We start from the raw sequence: 15,000 nt of genomic DNA, 5'->3' as shown, positions 1-15,000 counted from the left end.
TCTCCACCACGATCACAACCCATCCACTTGCTCCTGACGCTGGGATCTTTCAGATATAAAGACGTGGTGGAACCGCTTAAACCGAGTGAATGTTGTTTCATTCACTCCAGCTCTGGACTGTGTCAGAAAGACATGACGTGACACTTGCAGAGCCGTTAGCGACTGAACACCAGTGGGCGGGGCTATGGTGAGAAGATGACTATTGGTCGGTGTCTTGCTCTGGAGGCGTGTTTAGCCACTGAGCCCAGATGACATCACCATGTCCCTCAGATCCAAAACCAGCTGTGTTATTACATGTTTTTTATTGATGATGAGGACATTTTGAGTTCTGAAACTTGCAGGACGTGTACAGAGATGAAGGGAAATGATGTTTCTCATGTCATGACCTCTTTATTGTGACGTCTCTGCTGCTGAAGCTGGAGTATACTGGATGTCATGATACGCTTGTGTTTGAATGAGTGTGTGTTGGTGTTTTGCAGCGTTGTGCGATATGCATCCCATGCGAGCGCTCTTTCTCATACCCAGAAATCCTCCGCCCAGACTCAAGTCCAAGAAATGGTCAGTAGCTTCATCTGCTGCGGGCAGTTACTGTGGAGGGTGAAAGGTCAGGGCTGAGGACTCGCTCTGCTGTGCTTCACAGGTCTAAGAAGTTCTTCAGCTTCATCGAGGGCTGTCTGGTGAAGAACTACACGCAGCGTCCACCCACCGACCAGCTGCTGAAGCACCCCTTCATCAGAGACCAGCCCAACGAGAGACAGGTGCGCATCCAGCTGAAGGACCACCTGGACCGCTGCCGCAAGAAACGAGGAGAGCGAGGTACTGACCACACCACACCTGACCTCACCTGACCTCACGCGTGTGCTGATGAGTGACTGACCGCCTGTGCTCCGCCGCAGACGAGACCGAGTACGAGTACAGCGGCAGCGAGGAAGAGGAGGAGGAGGCTCAGGAGCAGGAGGGAGAGCCCAGGTACACACACACACACACTGTCTCTCTTCTGTGTGTGTGGTGAGAGGACGTCCAGGAGCAAGGGCAGCGGGCCTCGACTCATTCACACCAGCACACAGAGTCTGAAGACACAGACAGAGTCTTCAACAAACCCAGAAGAGTGTCACACCTCTCTTTATCTCCTTGATCTCACATCGAGCAGCCACAGACTCAGCAGTGTGACGGGTCAGACACAGAGAAACTGAGCAAAACACAAGAACATCTCCGCTTTTAAGAACAGGTTCATAGGGAACGTAAATAGTCTCTGTTTGAGCTGCTGTGGAGGATTGAAGACTAAAGTGAACACCACTGCTGTGATTGGCTAATAGTTGTGTGTTTGACAAACAACATCCTCCACAGATGGAGCTGATGTGATTTAGGTTAAAAACACTTATAATAGGGGGCCGTTGAATGCTTTAATCTGATTGGCTGAACATCATTCTAAGGTGTGCAGTTATTTTCAGAGAAACGCATCTCTTCCTCACAGACGCACAAACAGTTTGCACACACGTTAGCATTCGCACTAATGTTGTTAGTGCTACTCAGACGATTTTATCAGTAACATAGTTAAAAACTTCACTACATGACTTCTCACGAGAGAGGAAACAACAGCGCTGTTAGTGATTCTTTAGCTCCGCCCACACGTCACGCCTCCAGGCGCTCGTGTTTTTCCGGGAAAAATCGGTACAGACTATCTTTCTCTTATGAATATAATAAAACTAAAGACTTTTTGGATTTATGAAGGATGCAGTACTACTCTATAGGTACTCAAGATTAACAGGAGATTGAGTGAAAACGAGCATTTCACCCCCCCTTTAACTTACACTAGAGACATTGCTACGGAACACAAGACACACATACTCACCGAGGTAGAATAATGTGGGTGGGGCTAAACAGTCAGTGTTGTAGAATCTGTGGGTGGGGCTAAACAGTGTTGTAGAATCTGTGGGTGGGGCTAAACAGTGTTGTAGAATCTGTGGGTGGGGCTAAACAGTCAGCGTTGTAGAATCTGTGGGTGGGGCTAAACAGTGTTGTAGAATCTGTGGGTGGGGCTAAACAGTGTTGTAGAATCTGTGGGTGGGGCTAAACAGTGTTGTAGAATCTGTGGGTGGGGCTAAACAGTCAAGTGTTGTAGAATCTGTGGGTGGGGCTAAACAGTGTTGTAGAATCTGTGGGTGGGGCTAAACAGTCAGTGTTGTAGAATCTGTGGGTGGGGCTAAATAGTCATTGTTTTGGAATCTGTGGGTGGGGCTAAACAGTCAGTGTTGTAGAATCTGTGGGTGGGGCTAAATAGTCATTGTTTTGGAATCGGTGGGTGGGGCTAAACAGTCAGTGTTGTAGAATCTGTGGGTGGGGCTAAATAGTCAGTGTTTTGGAATCTGGGTGGGGCTAAATAGTCAGTGTTTTGGAATCTGTGGGTGGGGCTAAACAGTGTTGTAGAATCTGTGGGTGGGGCTAAACAGTCAGTGTTGTAGAATCTGTGGGTGGGGCTAAATAGTCAGTGATGTAGAATCGGTGGGTGGGGCTACACAGGCAGTGATGTAGAATCGGTGGGTGGGGCTACACAGGCAGTGATGTAGAATCGGTGGGTGGGGCTACACAGGTGTAGAATCGGTGGGTGGGGCTACACAAGTGATGTAGAATCGGTGGGTGGGGCTACACGGGCAGTGATGTAGAATCGGTGGGTGGGGCTACGCAGGCAGTGATGTAGAATCTGTGGGTGGGGCTACGCAGGCAGTGATGTAGAATCGGTGGGTGGGGCTACACAGGCAGTGATGTAGAATCGGTGGGTGGGGCTACACAGGCAGTGATGTAGAATCTGTGGGTGGGGCTAAATAGTCAGTGATGTAGAATCGGTGGGTGGGGCTACGCAGGCAGTGTTGTAGAATCGGTGGGTGGGGCTACGCAGGCAGTGATGTAGAATCGGTGGGTGGGGCTACGCAGGCAGTGTTGTAGAATCGGCGGGTGGGGCTACGCAGGCAGTGTTGTAGAATCGGTGGGTGGGGCTACGCAGGCAGTGATGTAGAATCGGTGGGTGGGGCTACACAGGCAGTGATGTAGAATCGGTGGGTGGGGCTACACAGGTGTAGAATCGGTGGGTGGGGCTACACAAGTGATGTAGAATCGGTGGGTGGGGCTACACGGGCAGTGATGTAGAATCGGTGGGTGGGGCTACGCAGGCAGTGATGTAGAATCTGTGGGTGGGGCTACGCAGGCAGTGATGTAGAATCGGTGGGTGGGGCTACACAGGCAGTGATGTAGAATCGGTGGGTGGGGCTACACAGGCAGTGATGTAGAATCTGTGGGTGGGGCTAAATAGTCAGTGATGTAGAATCGGTGGCTGGGGCTACGCAGGCAGTGTTGTAGAATCGGTGGGTGGGGCTAAACAGTCAGTGATGTAGAATCGGTGGGTGGGGCTACGCAGGCAGTGATGTAGAATCGGTGGGTGGGGCTACACAGGCAGTGATGTAGAATCGGTGGGTGGGGCTACACAAGTGATGTAGAATCGGTGGGTGGGGCTACACAGGCAGTGATGTAGAATCGGTGGGTGGGGCTAAATAGTCAGTGATGTAGAATCGGTGGGTGGGGCTACACAGGCAGTGATGTAGAATCGGTGGGTGGGGCTACACAGGCAGTGATGTAGAATCGGTGGGTGGGGCTACACAGGTGTAGAATCGGTGGGTGGGGCTACACAAGTGATGTAGAATCGGTGGGTGGGGCTACACGGGCAGTGATGTAGAATCGGTGGGTGGGGCTACGCAGGCAGTGATGTAGAATCTGTGGGTGGGGCTACGCAGGCAGTGATGTAGAATCGGTGGGTGGGGCTACACAGGCAGTGATGTAGAATCTGTGGGTGGGGCTAAATAGTCAGTGATGTAGAATCGGTGGGTGGGGCTACGCAGGCAGTGTTGTAGAATCGGTGGGTGGGGCTACGCAGGCAGTGATGTAGAATCGGTGGGTGGGGCTACGCAGGCAGTGTTGTAGAATCGGTGGGTGGGGCTACGCAGGCAGTGTTGTAGAATCGGTGGGTGGGGCTACGCAGGCAGTGATGTAGAATCGGTGGGTGGGGCTACACAGGCAGTGATGTAGAATCGGTGGGTGGGGCTACACAGGCAGTGATGTAGAATCGGTGGGTGGGGCTACACAGGTGTAGAATCGGTGGGTGGGGCTACACAAGTGATGTAGAATCGGTGGGTGGGGCTACACGGGCAGTGATGTAGAATCGGTGGGTGGGGCTACGCGGGCAGTGATGTAGAATCTGTGGGTGGGGCTACGCAGGCAGTGATGTAGAATCGGTGGGTGGGGCTACACAGGCAGTGATGTAGAATCGGTGGGTGGGGCTACACAGGCAGTGATGTAGAATCTGTGGGTGGGGCTAAATAGTCAGTGATGTAGAATCGGTGGGTGGGGCTACGCAGGCAGTGTTGTAGAATCGGTGGGTGGGGCTACACAGGCAGTGTTGTAGAATCGGTGGGTGGGGCTACGCAGGCAGTGATGTAGAATCGGTGGGTGGGGCTACACAGGCAGTGATGTAGAATCGGTGGGTGGGGCTACGCAGGCAGTGATGTAGAATCGGTGGGTGGGGCTACACAGGCAGTGTTGTAGAATCGGTGGGTTTAATATAAGCTGTTTTAGACTAATAAGAATGTTACAGAATGTTGTTTTACTAAAATGACCTTTTATATGTCAAAAGATCAAGGTAATTTGGGTTTTTCATTTCATGACCCCTTGAAAGGTGTGTAACTGTGTGTGTGACAGCTCCATCGTGAACGTGCCGGGCGAGTCGACTCTGCGACGAGACTTCATCCGTCTGCAGCAGGAGAATAAGGAGCGCTCGGAGGCTCTGAGACGCCAGCAGCTCCTCCAGGAACAGCAGCTCCGCGAGCAGGAGGAGTACAAGCGGCAGCTGCTGGCCGAGCGACAGAAGCGCATCGAGCAGCAGAAGGAGCAGAGGAGGCGTCTGGAGGAGGTGTGTGACCAAACACACTCATCCTGCTGTTAGGAACTACTGTATACACCACTACAGTACACTGCTGAACTCACAGAACATGTCTCATCTGATCCTGCACCAACACATGCTCAGTATGCCATAGCAAAGGATAGGTCAGACAGAGATCTGCGACTGTGTCCTAACGACACGCCATGAAAGCTATCTTTTCCATGTTAATTTGAGTTTTTGTCCTAACTAGAAGCATCGTCACAGCTAGAACACCAACATGCAAACTATATGGCAGTAGTAGATCATTTCGGGTGATTTATGTGCTTTATTCAAAGTTAAACGCCTCTAATATGGGTTTAATTATAATTTTGTGTAACCTTATAGCCGTACTGAAAACAACATCAGATTAAACTCAGATCTTGAAAATAAATGTAAGCAAATGGATGCTAAAACTGGGAACTTGATGTGAACCAATGAGTGCAATCCACAACAAAGATCTTATCAGACACTTAGAATGTGCATTTAATAATGTTAAAAAGTTTCATATTTCTGAGTTAGATTATAAAATGATCCCTTTGGTTTAGTGCAGTGTGCTTCCAGAGAGGCTCCGCCCACACACACTTCTGATTGGTTCTGTGGCGTCTGGTGTGGACACACGGGTGGCTTGTGGCAGGAATCCTGTTGTGTGTGTTAGGACACAGTGTTAGTCTGTGCAATCAAATCATCTTCAGAAAGTACAGGTCACATGATCAGAAAAATATTTCACAATGTGGTAGTCTTACACAGTCTGAACCTATGACCTGAGCGTGCTATACTGCACCAGTGTGTGTAGTGTTGAACCGTGTGTTGGTCTTGTGTCCTGCAGCAACAGAGACGAGAGCGAGAGATGAGGAGGCAGCAGGAGCGAGAGCAGAGGAGGAGAGAGCAGGAGGAGAAGAGACGTCTGGAGGAGCTAGAGAGGAGACGCAAGGAGGAAGAGGAGCGCCGAAGAGCTGAGGAGGAGAAGAGGAGGGCTGACCGCGAGCAGGTGAAGCAGAGACAGTCACTTCTCTTATTCATGTGACTCTTTCAGTGTAATCCGTTTAGCTGTCACAGTCACAGACTAGTGTTCAGACAAACGCTGGCTTTAGTTCTTACCTTGAAGGAATCGCTCACACAAAAATGAACATGAGGTACTCATCCCTTTCATTCATCTTCAGAGCACAAATGAAAATAATCTGATGAATCCAGGAGATTTCTGAATTGTTGTAGAATTAATAAGATTAGTGTTGAACCGCTGGTATCACGTGTTTACACCTGGTCACGTCATGTGTTTCCTCTGGCTGTTTAAACCTCTTCCTCCCAGAATGTTGAAATAATAAACGTGTGAGAGCGTTTGATAGGCTTACAGCGCTAACACGCCTGGCGCGGATGAGCTAGCTGAGATCTGGAGATCTTCACCAGAGGCAGCGACACTAACCTCTCCTCTCAGTGTTGCTCTCGTTAGCATGAACTCTGTTCATCAGAAATATCTCCATGTGTTTCTGAAGATCGATGAAGGTCCTGTGGGTTTGGAAGGACACGAGGGTGACAGAGCTGTACGGTGTGTATTTTGTGGGAATATCTAAACACATAACGTTCAGACCGGGGCCAGTTTGCTTCGTTGTGGCCCTTACACATCTTCAGATAAATGAGCTGTGACGCTCGGTGGGGCTGACTAACTTTTGATTAGTAATACGCATTGCTAAGAACTTCATCTGAACAACTTTAAAGATGATTTTCTCAATATTTAGATTTTTTTTTTTTTTTAGAGATTATGTATTCAGAGACTGGTCCAGGTCACGTGTGTGTGTGTGTGTGTGTGTGTGTGTGTACACTGGGTTTACGGAGGCGTGTGTGAGATGTCATTACTCGATGAAACCCGAGACGATAGATAGTTGTACGATCACATGTCAAATATGTGCAATCACTGGCATGAAGATAGAGCTCTGTTTTACCCCACTGTCCTTCAGCCTGAGCGCTGGAGTGTGTGGGTCTGGAGCTCACCTGTGTGTGTGTGTGTGTGTGTGTGTGTGGCAGGAGTACATCCGCCGGCAGCTGGAGGAGGAGCAGAGGCACCTGGAGATCCTGCAGCAGCAGCTGCTTCACGAGCAGGCCATGTTACTGGTGAGACACACACACACACACACACACACACACAGAGAGAGAGAGCTGCTTCACGAGCAGGCCATGCTACTGGTGAGACACACACACACACACACACACACACACACAGAGCTGCTTCACGAGCAGGCCATGCTACTGGTGAGACACACACACACACACACACACACACACACACACACAGAGCTGCTTCACGAGCAGGCCATGCTACTGGTGAGACACACACACACACACACACACACACACACACACACACACAGAGCTGCTTCACGAGCAGGCCATGCTACTGGTGAGACACACACACACACACACACACACACACACACACACAGAGAGAGAGCTGCTTCACGAGCAGGCCATGTTACTGGTGAGAGACACACACACACACACACACAGAGCTCGTGACTGACACTGACTGCAGAACAAATGAAGCCTCGTATGATTTATTTTGGGTTAAAGCAGTATTCTGTCTGAGGATGTCATGTATATCATACATGTTCGTCCACTAGGGGATACATTTGAGTCTTATTTTAGACTCTCTTTGTGTTTCAGTGGAATGGTTTATGGTGACAAATCTTATTTTGACACATATTTTGGGAAAATGCTTTGAAATGTAAAAAAAATTCAGCGGTACACTGTGGGCAAATTCACTACCCTTCTGTTATGTTCGTGGATGAAAACATCCACTAAATTAAACTGCTGTAAAAATGTATCAGATAAATATTGTTTCTAAATTTCTTTGCATAAATCTATCAACCTCAGTCCTGATCAAAACTACCAGATTTAAAAAAATCCAAGATTTTAACTCTTTAATTACCAAGTTTATAAATGATGTCACTGATTTGGGGGGAAAACACACACAAAATGACTTATTTTCAATTTAAAAGTGATTATGTACTGGATATTTTTTTGTCAAAGATTAGTAACAAGATTGGTTTTGATGCATTTTTAGTTTTTGTGCAGCATTAGATTTACATTTTTTCTCCCTCATTTACTGTTTGTGGCTGTTTTTGCCCCACTGACTTCCATTTTTTGATTGCAAAGCCATGACACCATAAAAATATCCAGTCCACTATCACTTTTTATATTGAAAATAAGTCATTTTGTTTTTGTTTAGTTTAGTTTTGTACATTTATGAAATCAGCAATAAAAAAAAAAAACTACCAAACTACTTTTTTTTTTTTAAGTTTGGTAGTTTTGATCAGGACTGAGGTTGATTAATAGATTTATGCAAACATAAAGAAAAAAAAAAGATTTCTCTGATACAGTTTTACAGCGGTTTAATTAGGTGGATGTTTTCATCATAAAGAAAGGGTAGTGAGTTTGAACAATGCACAAGAGTTAAGAAGCACACAGGGTTGCTGACCCTTTACTAACATTAATAGAGAACTTGTGAACGTGACTGTAGAAAGTTACCAGTTTCTGAACAGTGAAACAGCTTAGTTCTTAGTAAAGGGTATAGTCTTAGTATAGTTCAGCCAAAAATTAAACTCTGCTGTTAATGTATTCATCCTCAGGCCATTTGAGATGCAGGTGAAATTAGTCATTTTTCTACAGTAGTGAAATTATATATTTTGTTTAGCTTTGTGATTCATAGAGTGCAGAAAGAAGTTGACCTCTTTACTAGAAACAGCTGGATGACAGTATGTCTGGCTCTGGTTATTGAGGTGTGTGTGTGTGTGTGTGTGTGTGTGTGCAGGTGGACGAGCGTCACCGCAGGAGTGTGCAGGGCTCTCCTCAGACCGCAGCAGTCCTGCAGAAGCAGCCTCCAGCTGTCCCTCTGCGAGCAACAGAGCCCTTCTCCAACGGCAGCAGCAGCAGTGACCCGCAGGTGAGCCCTTTACACACACACTCAGGTAAAGAAGTGGAACCATGTCAGTGTTGGTTGAATTGGAGGTCTTCTCAAACATGAGTTCATCAAGTCATCTTCCAGGATCCTGATGCTCCTAATAGTGCTCAGAGATCTCAAATGATCTTTATTTGTGTTTCTCTTCTGGACGACTGCTGCTTCTCCCAATAAAGTACATTACTGTGAGATAAGTCTATAATAGGGCTGCTACTTTTAGTTCGAAAATCGATTGCACAATCGATCGGACCAACCCAAAAAAATGTTTCGAAAATGAAAATAGAGAATCGATTTTAAGCAAATATGTACACTATTAATTTTAAAATAATTAAACAATTAAAAAATATAGATGTAGCAAAACTCACAAACAAGCATCTCTTAATCCAGATCTGTCTGAATGTTCTTCAAACATTAAAAGAGAAGACTCAATCACTCGCTGCTCTTCATTAAACTACTCTTTATTTGCATCTTTGTTCTTATTCTTAAAGACAGACCAATGTTGTTTTCGTCAACGATGACGATAACAAAATGATTTCGTTGACGCACCTTTTTTTTTATGACGATAATGCGACGATGACTAGCTAAAAATGAATTAATGTGACTAAAACATGACGAGACGTTTTTGAGTTTTCGTTGACGAGATGAAACGAAACAAAAATGATTAGAAGTCTGACGTTCACAATGCATATCATTTCTGGCTGTTTTGGAGAAGCACCTGGCTGCGGCCTGCAGATCGAGGCGGGGTTGGACGTACTTTTAAATGCGCACTTGAGCAGCGCAGCACACTGTGACTCCATGTTCCTTTGAGCACATCATTCTGCACCCGCCATGTGCATACGCATATGTGTTTTGAAGCGTTTCATATTATCATGGTTTTATCCACTGAAGGATTATTAAAAGCCTATATTTTTATACCTAGCCTACACAATACATTTAAAATGAGCATAATTTAATTGTATATTATTTGTGTGTAGTGTAGTCTATATAAATACATACACTTCTTAGCTCTTGACATTCATATTTAAATATAAAATTGTGATATTTGCTGCGGGGTGAGGGCTTCGATAACTCTCTCTTTTTTGACCACACTTGTGTTTGTGTCACTTTTATTAGACAGGGTTGTATGGTGTTTGTGTTTACAAATAATATGCATCTTGTTGTTGCACTGGCAGACAAGTTGAAGCACAAGTTGTAGAGATAGTACATCACATGCGATACGGTCGGTGTTCGCTCGGTGTTTAATGACGGTCCCCACTACATCACGAGAGAGACGGTCGGTGTTCGCTCGGTGTTCGGTCTGTGTTTAATGATGGTCCACACTACATCACGAGCGAGACGGTCTGTGTTTGGTCAGTGTTTAATGACGATCCACACTATATTATGAGTGAAACGCTGGTGTTCACTGAGTGTTGTGTAACGGAGAGTGCTGCTGCTTGGCAGGATCTGACGGCGCTGGCCAAGGAGCTGCGTGCGGTGGAGGACGTGCGACCACAGCACAAAGCCACGGACTACTCGTCCTCCAGCGAGGACTCGGGCACCACTGATGACGAGGACGACGAGGAGGTGGACCAGGAGGCCGGAGAGGACTCGACGTCTGGCCCTGAGGACTCCCGCGCCAGGTGAGCACTGCTTCTGGTGTTCGTCAGGTTAAACACATCCACATCCCACTGCAAACACGTCAGATGTGCTTCAGACACCGTCATCAGGGATGAAGGAGCCCTTCTTTAGCCAGTGTCACCATCTTAGCCGTGAGTACCCTAGTAACACATTTAAACATTAACAACATTTATTCGGCAACTTTTGATAAGGGATGCAGACAATAAAAAGGCACACATTTTCCATCCAAATTGCACCAAAAGAGGAAACCATGGATGTCTCGCAGTACACACATCACATGAACGGAGTTAGCTGCTGTCTGAAACTCTTCAGTTCCATCATGATTGAATAATTGTTAGTAGCTTGTACCTGCGATTGTTGATCAGTTAGTACGCTGTAATGGAAAAGATACTAGTAATCTTCCAGAACATTATCCATTATCTCCCTGTAACACGAAAACACAATGCGTAATTTAAAATGCAGGTAAATAACCAACACGGAAAATAATTTCATATTAACATACAGACATTTGTTGGAGTGTAGCACACTAACACACTGCTGATACACTGCTTAAAGCCTAACTGATGAAAATGTGTAGTATCACTAGTCTACTAGCTCTTAAAAAACTTAAATCGTAATCATTCAAAGTGTGTAAGTGTTCAAAAAACATTTATATCTAATATTATATTATGCATCTTATTTTACAAACAAATCTAAATGAACTTATATATGAAATATTTCTTGCTTAGATTTGATGTTGTGACACTTTATCACACAGTGACATCATCACACAGTGACATCACAACCTCATTTAGCAGCTATTAGCACCCAATCGGCCTTTCTTCATCACCTCTCTCTGAGGATGAGTGTAACTGCTGAAAGACAGAGCATCAGTGCGGAGCACACTTGTGTACATCAAACTGACACCAAGCCGTTCAGAACCTAAAATTAATGTCAATTCAAAACATAAACACTTAATATAAAGATAAAATATAAAGACTTTCATGTTTTGAAATGAAGGAAATACTCTGCGATTGGCTTTTTGTCCCTCTGTATTAAACTGTGCATATATGCTGCTGTTTTGTTTATAATTGTTTAAGCAACATAATTGATTATATTTTTAATGAACATTATGCACTTTTTTTCACAGATAGCCATGTTATTTTATTGCTTTTAATAAAGGTGCATTAGTAATACTTTGCTCAATGGTCTCAGCCGTTTTGACAGCGATGTGCTGCAGATGTGTGACCTTCATCAGGCCGCACTGATCACATTCAAGATGTAGAGGAAGAAAAAGCCTTCGTGAGCGTCTTGTGCAGTAAACCTTAGTGAATGAGCTCAGATCATTATTCTGTGATTGACAGCTCGTCCAGGCTTAGTAATGGAGAGACGGTAGCAGCCAAGACCATGGTTGTCCAAGACAGCGAGGCCTCGTCTACGCCGTGCAAAGACAGCACGCTGGTCATGAGACAGGTGACACACACACACACCAGGCTCCTGCTGGACACGTTATAGTAGGTGTCTTTACCTGCGGGTGAGTGAGTTTGATCAGACTCGTCAGTGACTCGTCAGTGTCCACAGAACTGCTACAGCTGTAGTCAGTGGAAGGACAGCAGCTCTCTGGGCTGAACCTCTGCTGTACTCTTACTGTGATCATACGTGTCTGATTAAAGTACTGGCATGTGATTGCATCTGTGGAGTGTGTATCCAGGCTCAGAACAACCGTACACTCCAGAAGGACTCTTGTAGGTAAAGACACCTAATATAAAATGATGCTGTGATTACTGATCGTGAGACGGAAGGGTTTCTCATCTCATCTCATTAAACAGCAGAACTATAATGTAGTGCCATAGTGTTCACATACAGTATAAAAACACAACTTTTACATTGTTATTCTTTCCATTCTGTTTGGCCATTTTTACTGTTCTTTTGTTTCAGAATTCTTTCATTGTCCTTGTGTTCTGTGATTTATGAATGTTTTATGTATTTCTGTTCAGATGATAGTAGAATGTTATTGTTTATTGTAAAAACCAAAGAAACAGCAGTTTTCTGCAGCGATCGGAGTGATGCACATGCCTGGACCCAGACGCTTGTCTTTCTCAGTTCCAGAGAGCAGGTCCAGTGCTGGTGCTGGGCTCAGGCTGGAGTCCCAGTGCTGTAGAGACTGGGCCGAGGAGCTGCATTAGGGGTCTGCCTGACCTGCTCCAGCAGTCGTCCTCGGCCCCCTGCAGCCCTGCCCTGTCCCCCCTCAGTCCCTCGGACAGAGTCCCCAGCCTAGCAGAGGTACACCGCTCAGTAGAGACACAGTCTAGTGATGGTGGGAGGTCTTGGCTGTCTCTTCACCGTGATACTAATCCTCTTATCAGACTTCTAACAGCTTCTTCTGATTAACCAGCTTCATTAACTGGGGAATAACACTAACAGATGAGCCAGTCAGATGTGATAGCACATGCTCAAGCAGACATGTTTACTGAAAGATATAGGCTCATGTGACTGACTGTGCGTGCACACCGCCGGCGTCTAGAGCGTCAAACATCGCTCTTGCCGCTCTGCTCACGACGCTGCAGAAAGATTTGTGAGCGCTCAGACGCTCTAACGTAGATCGAATGATTATTTTGAATTTAAAGCGGCCGCAAAGCAAACAAGCTTGTTGATCTCGTGCAGACTAACCACAAGGAGTTAGAACCTCATTAAATATTGTTGTGGACGAAATATTAGGATCCTTTACTTAAAATGAACAATCTCAGACACCTTGGTCCACGTATCACTTTTAATTTATTTGTTATGTCCCTGTACGCAAACAGGGACACATCATAGATTATTGCAAACGCTAAAACAGCAATAATCAACCTGTCCTTTATTGTGCTTGGGAACTAATGTAGTCGGAGCTGCATTCTCTTGAATCCTCTCAAGCGGTGGACTTCTACGTTCCGATTGGTTGCTGCCCAACCGCGTCATAGCTAATTACCATAAAGTTGCCTTGATTTCAACTCCCCTCGACGCTCTCAACGGCCAAGTCGCACCGTGCCGCCCCTCGCCGCTGCTCGACGCCGGCTTACATTGAAAATGAATGACTTCCGGCCGCTTTGACGCTCTCGACGCCGGGGGTGTGAACGCACAGTGATGCACACATCTAGCAATGTTAGTTAGAAGCAGCTAGCTAGTTCAGTTGATAGCCTGAACACAGTAGCATTTGCCGGTTAAGTATCTTAAAGTTATCTGAATCTGTGTGCAGCTGCCATGAGCTTTAGATAGCTGTTAAACTGAGAATCATATCTCTTCAAATCCCTTCGCATGATGAGGTGAAGCAGACACTGAACTGAGAAGAGGAGAGATCATCACATAGATCTGAGTTGATAGTATTCTAGTAACAGTGTCAAAAAGGTGTTTATTTTTTTTTTACTGAGGTCACTTGCTTGGCTCACATGGTGCGATTTTGGTCATGATTTGGTCATCTGAATTAAGATGACGGCAGACGAGTGCTGCTTACGATCTTAAACACCCAAAGGTAATGCTGCCATTTACATAGTTTTAATGATAGCCAGCATTACAGCTCTGCGTGTAGTGCAGCTCGGAGTCACATGTGCAAGTTGATAAGGTAAAACTCTGGACAAGTTTTCTTGCACACACCCGTTTTAAACGCGTCTTGACTGATTCCCAAGTTGTTGACCTGGTTACTTGCTTTAAGTGATAGAGGGTCAAGATGTGGAGCGATGACCTCTGTCCTATCTTTGTTCAGCTGTAGAAAACTCTGTGACATCCACAATATTATGCTGTCTATGCAGTCCAGTAGGGCTTAGCTGAAGGAAGCATGTATAGGTTAAATGATAGAGGACCCAAAATTGAGCCTTGAGGAACACCACAAGATATAGCATTACGGTATTTGGTGTTGTGATATATCATGATAATGAACATGGACGATATTTTTATCATGGCCACTTACAAATACAGAGTATAATAATTTATTGCAAATTAAACAGAATTTATAATGTATTTTAGAATACTTTTCCCATCCCCTGGTCACGATGCACAACACTGCTGTATGCTGGTCAAATCTCATCTGATGTAGATAAGCGCGGATGAGAAGTGCATTCACTCTCTGACAGCAGGTGGCGCTGAAGAGCTGAAATACATTAACTAATGATAACTAATGAGATCTTATTGTAAAGTGATATCCATTGGTCCTTATAATTCTGGTGCACTTTTATCTGTGTAAAAACCTTCTGTGTATTTCTTATTTAAATGTTCAGTTATTTTTGTAATTAGGAAAACAAATAATTTTGTAATTATTATTTTGACAATACTTTTTTTGCAACTGAATTTCAATATTGTGATAACATATACTTTGATAAAAGCAACATATCCCTAATATATATAATATATACACACACACAAGGCCTAAAACTAACTTTTTGCCACAACAGATGTCTATAAACTTACTTTCTCATGAGGAACATAGAAGAAGGCATTTTGAAGACTGTTGGTAACA

General features: G+C 45.2%; 1 protein-coding gene across 1 annotated transcript in view; it reads left to right on the top strand.

The window, feature by feature from the left end:
- Positions 1-15,000, top strand: part of LOC113109130 (mitogen-activated protein kinase kinase kinase kinase 4-like) — a 50,799-nt gene that overhangs the window by 26,744 nt on the left and 9,055 nt on the right. Inside the window, exons 9-18 of the mRNA XM_026272696.1 lie at positions 480-558; positions 641-816; positions 897-969; positions 4,747-4,957; positions 5,793-5,954; positions 6,986-7,072; positions 8,769-8,900; positions 10,356-10,534; positions 11,876-11,984; positions 12,615-12,794. Of these exons, the coding sequence (XP_026128481.1) occupies positions 480-558; positions 641-816; positions 897-969; positions 4,747-4,957; positions 5,793-5,954; positions 6,986-7,072; positions 8,769-8,900; positions 10,356-10,534; positions 11,876-11,984; positions 12,615-12,794 (1,388 nt within the window). The remainder of the gene's footprint in view (positions 1-479; positions 559-640; positions 817-896; positions 970-4,746; positions 4,958-5,792; positions 5,955-6,985; positions 7,073-8,768; positions 8,901-10,355; positions 10,535-11,875; positions 11,985-12,614; positions 12,795-15,000) is intronic.

Source organism: Carassius auratus, chromosome 9, assembly GCF_003368295.1.
Source record: "Carassius auratus strain Wakin chromosome 9, ASM336829v1, whole genome shotgun sequence".
NCBI classification, from domain to species: domain Eukaryota; kingdom Metazoa; phylum Chordata; class Actinopteri; order Cypriniformes; family Cyprinidae; genus Carassius; species Carassius auratus.
Note: the sequence above shows the minus strand (reverse complement) of the source record. Positions and strands in the feature narration are given on the sequence as shown.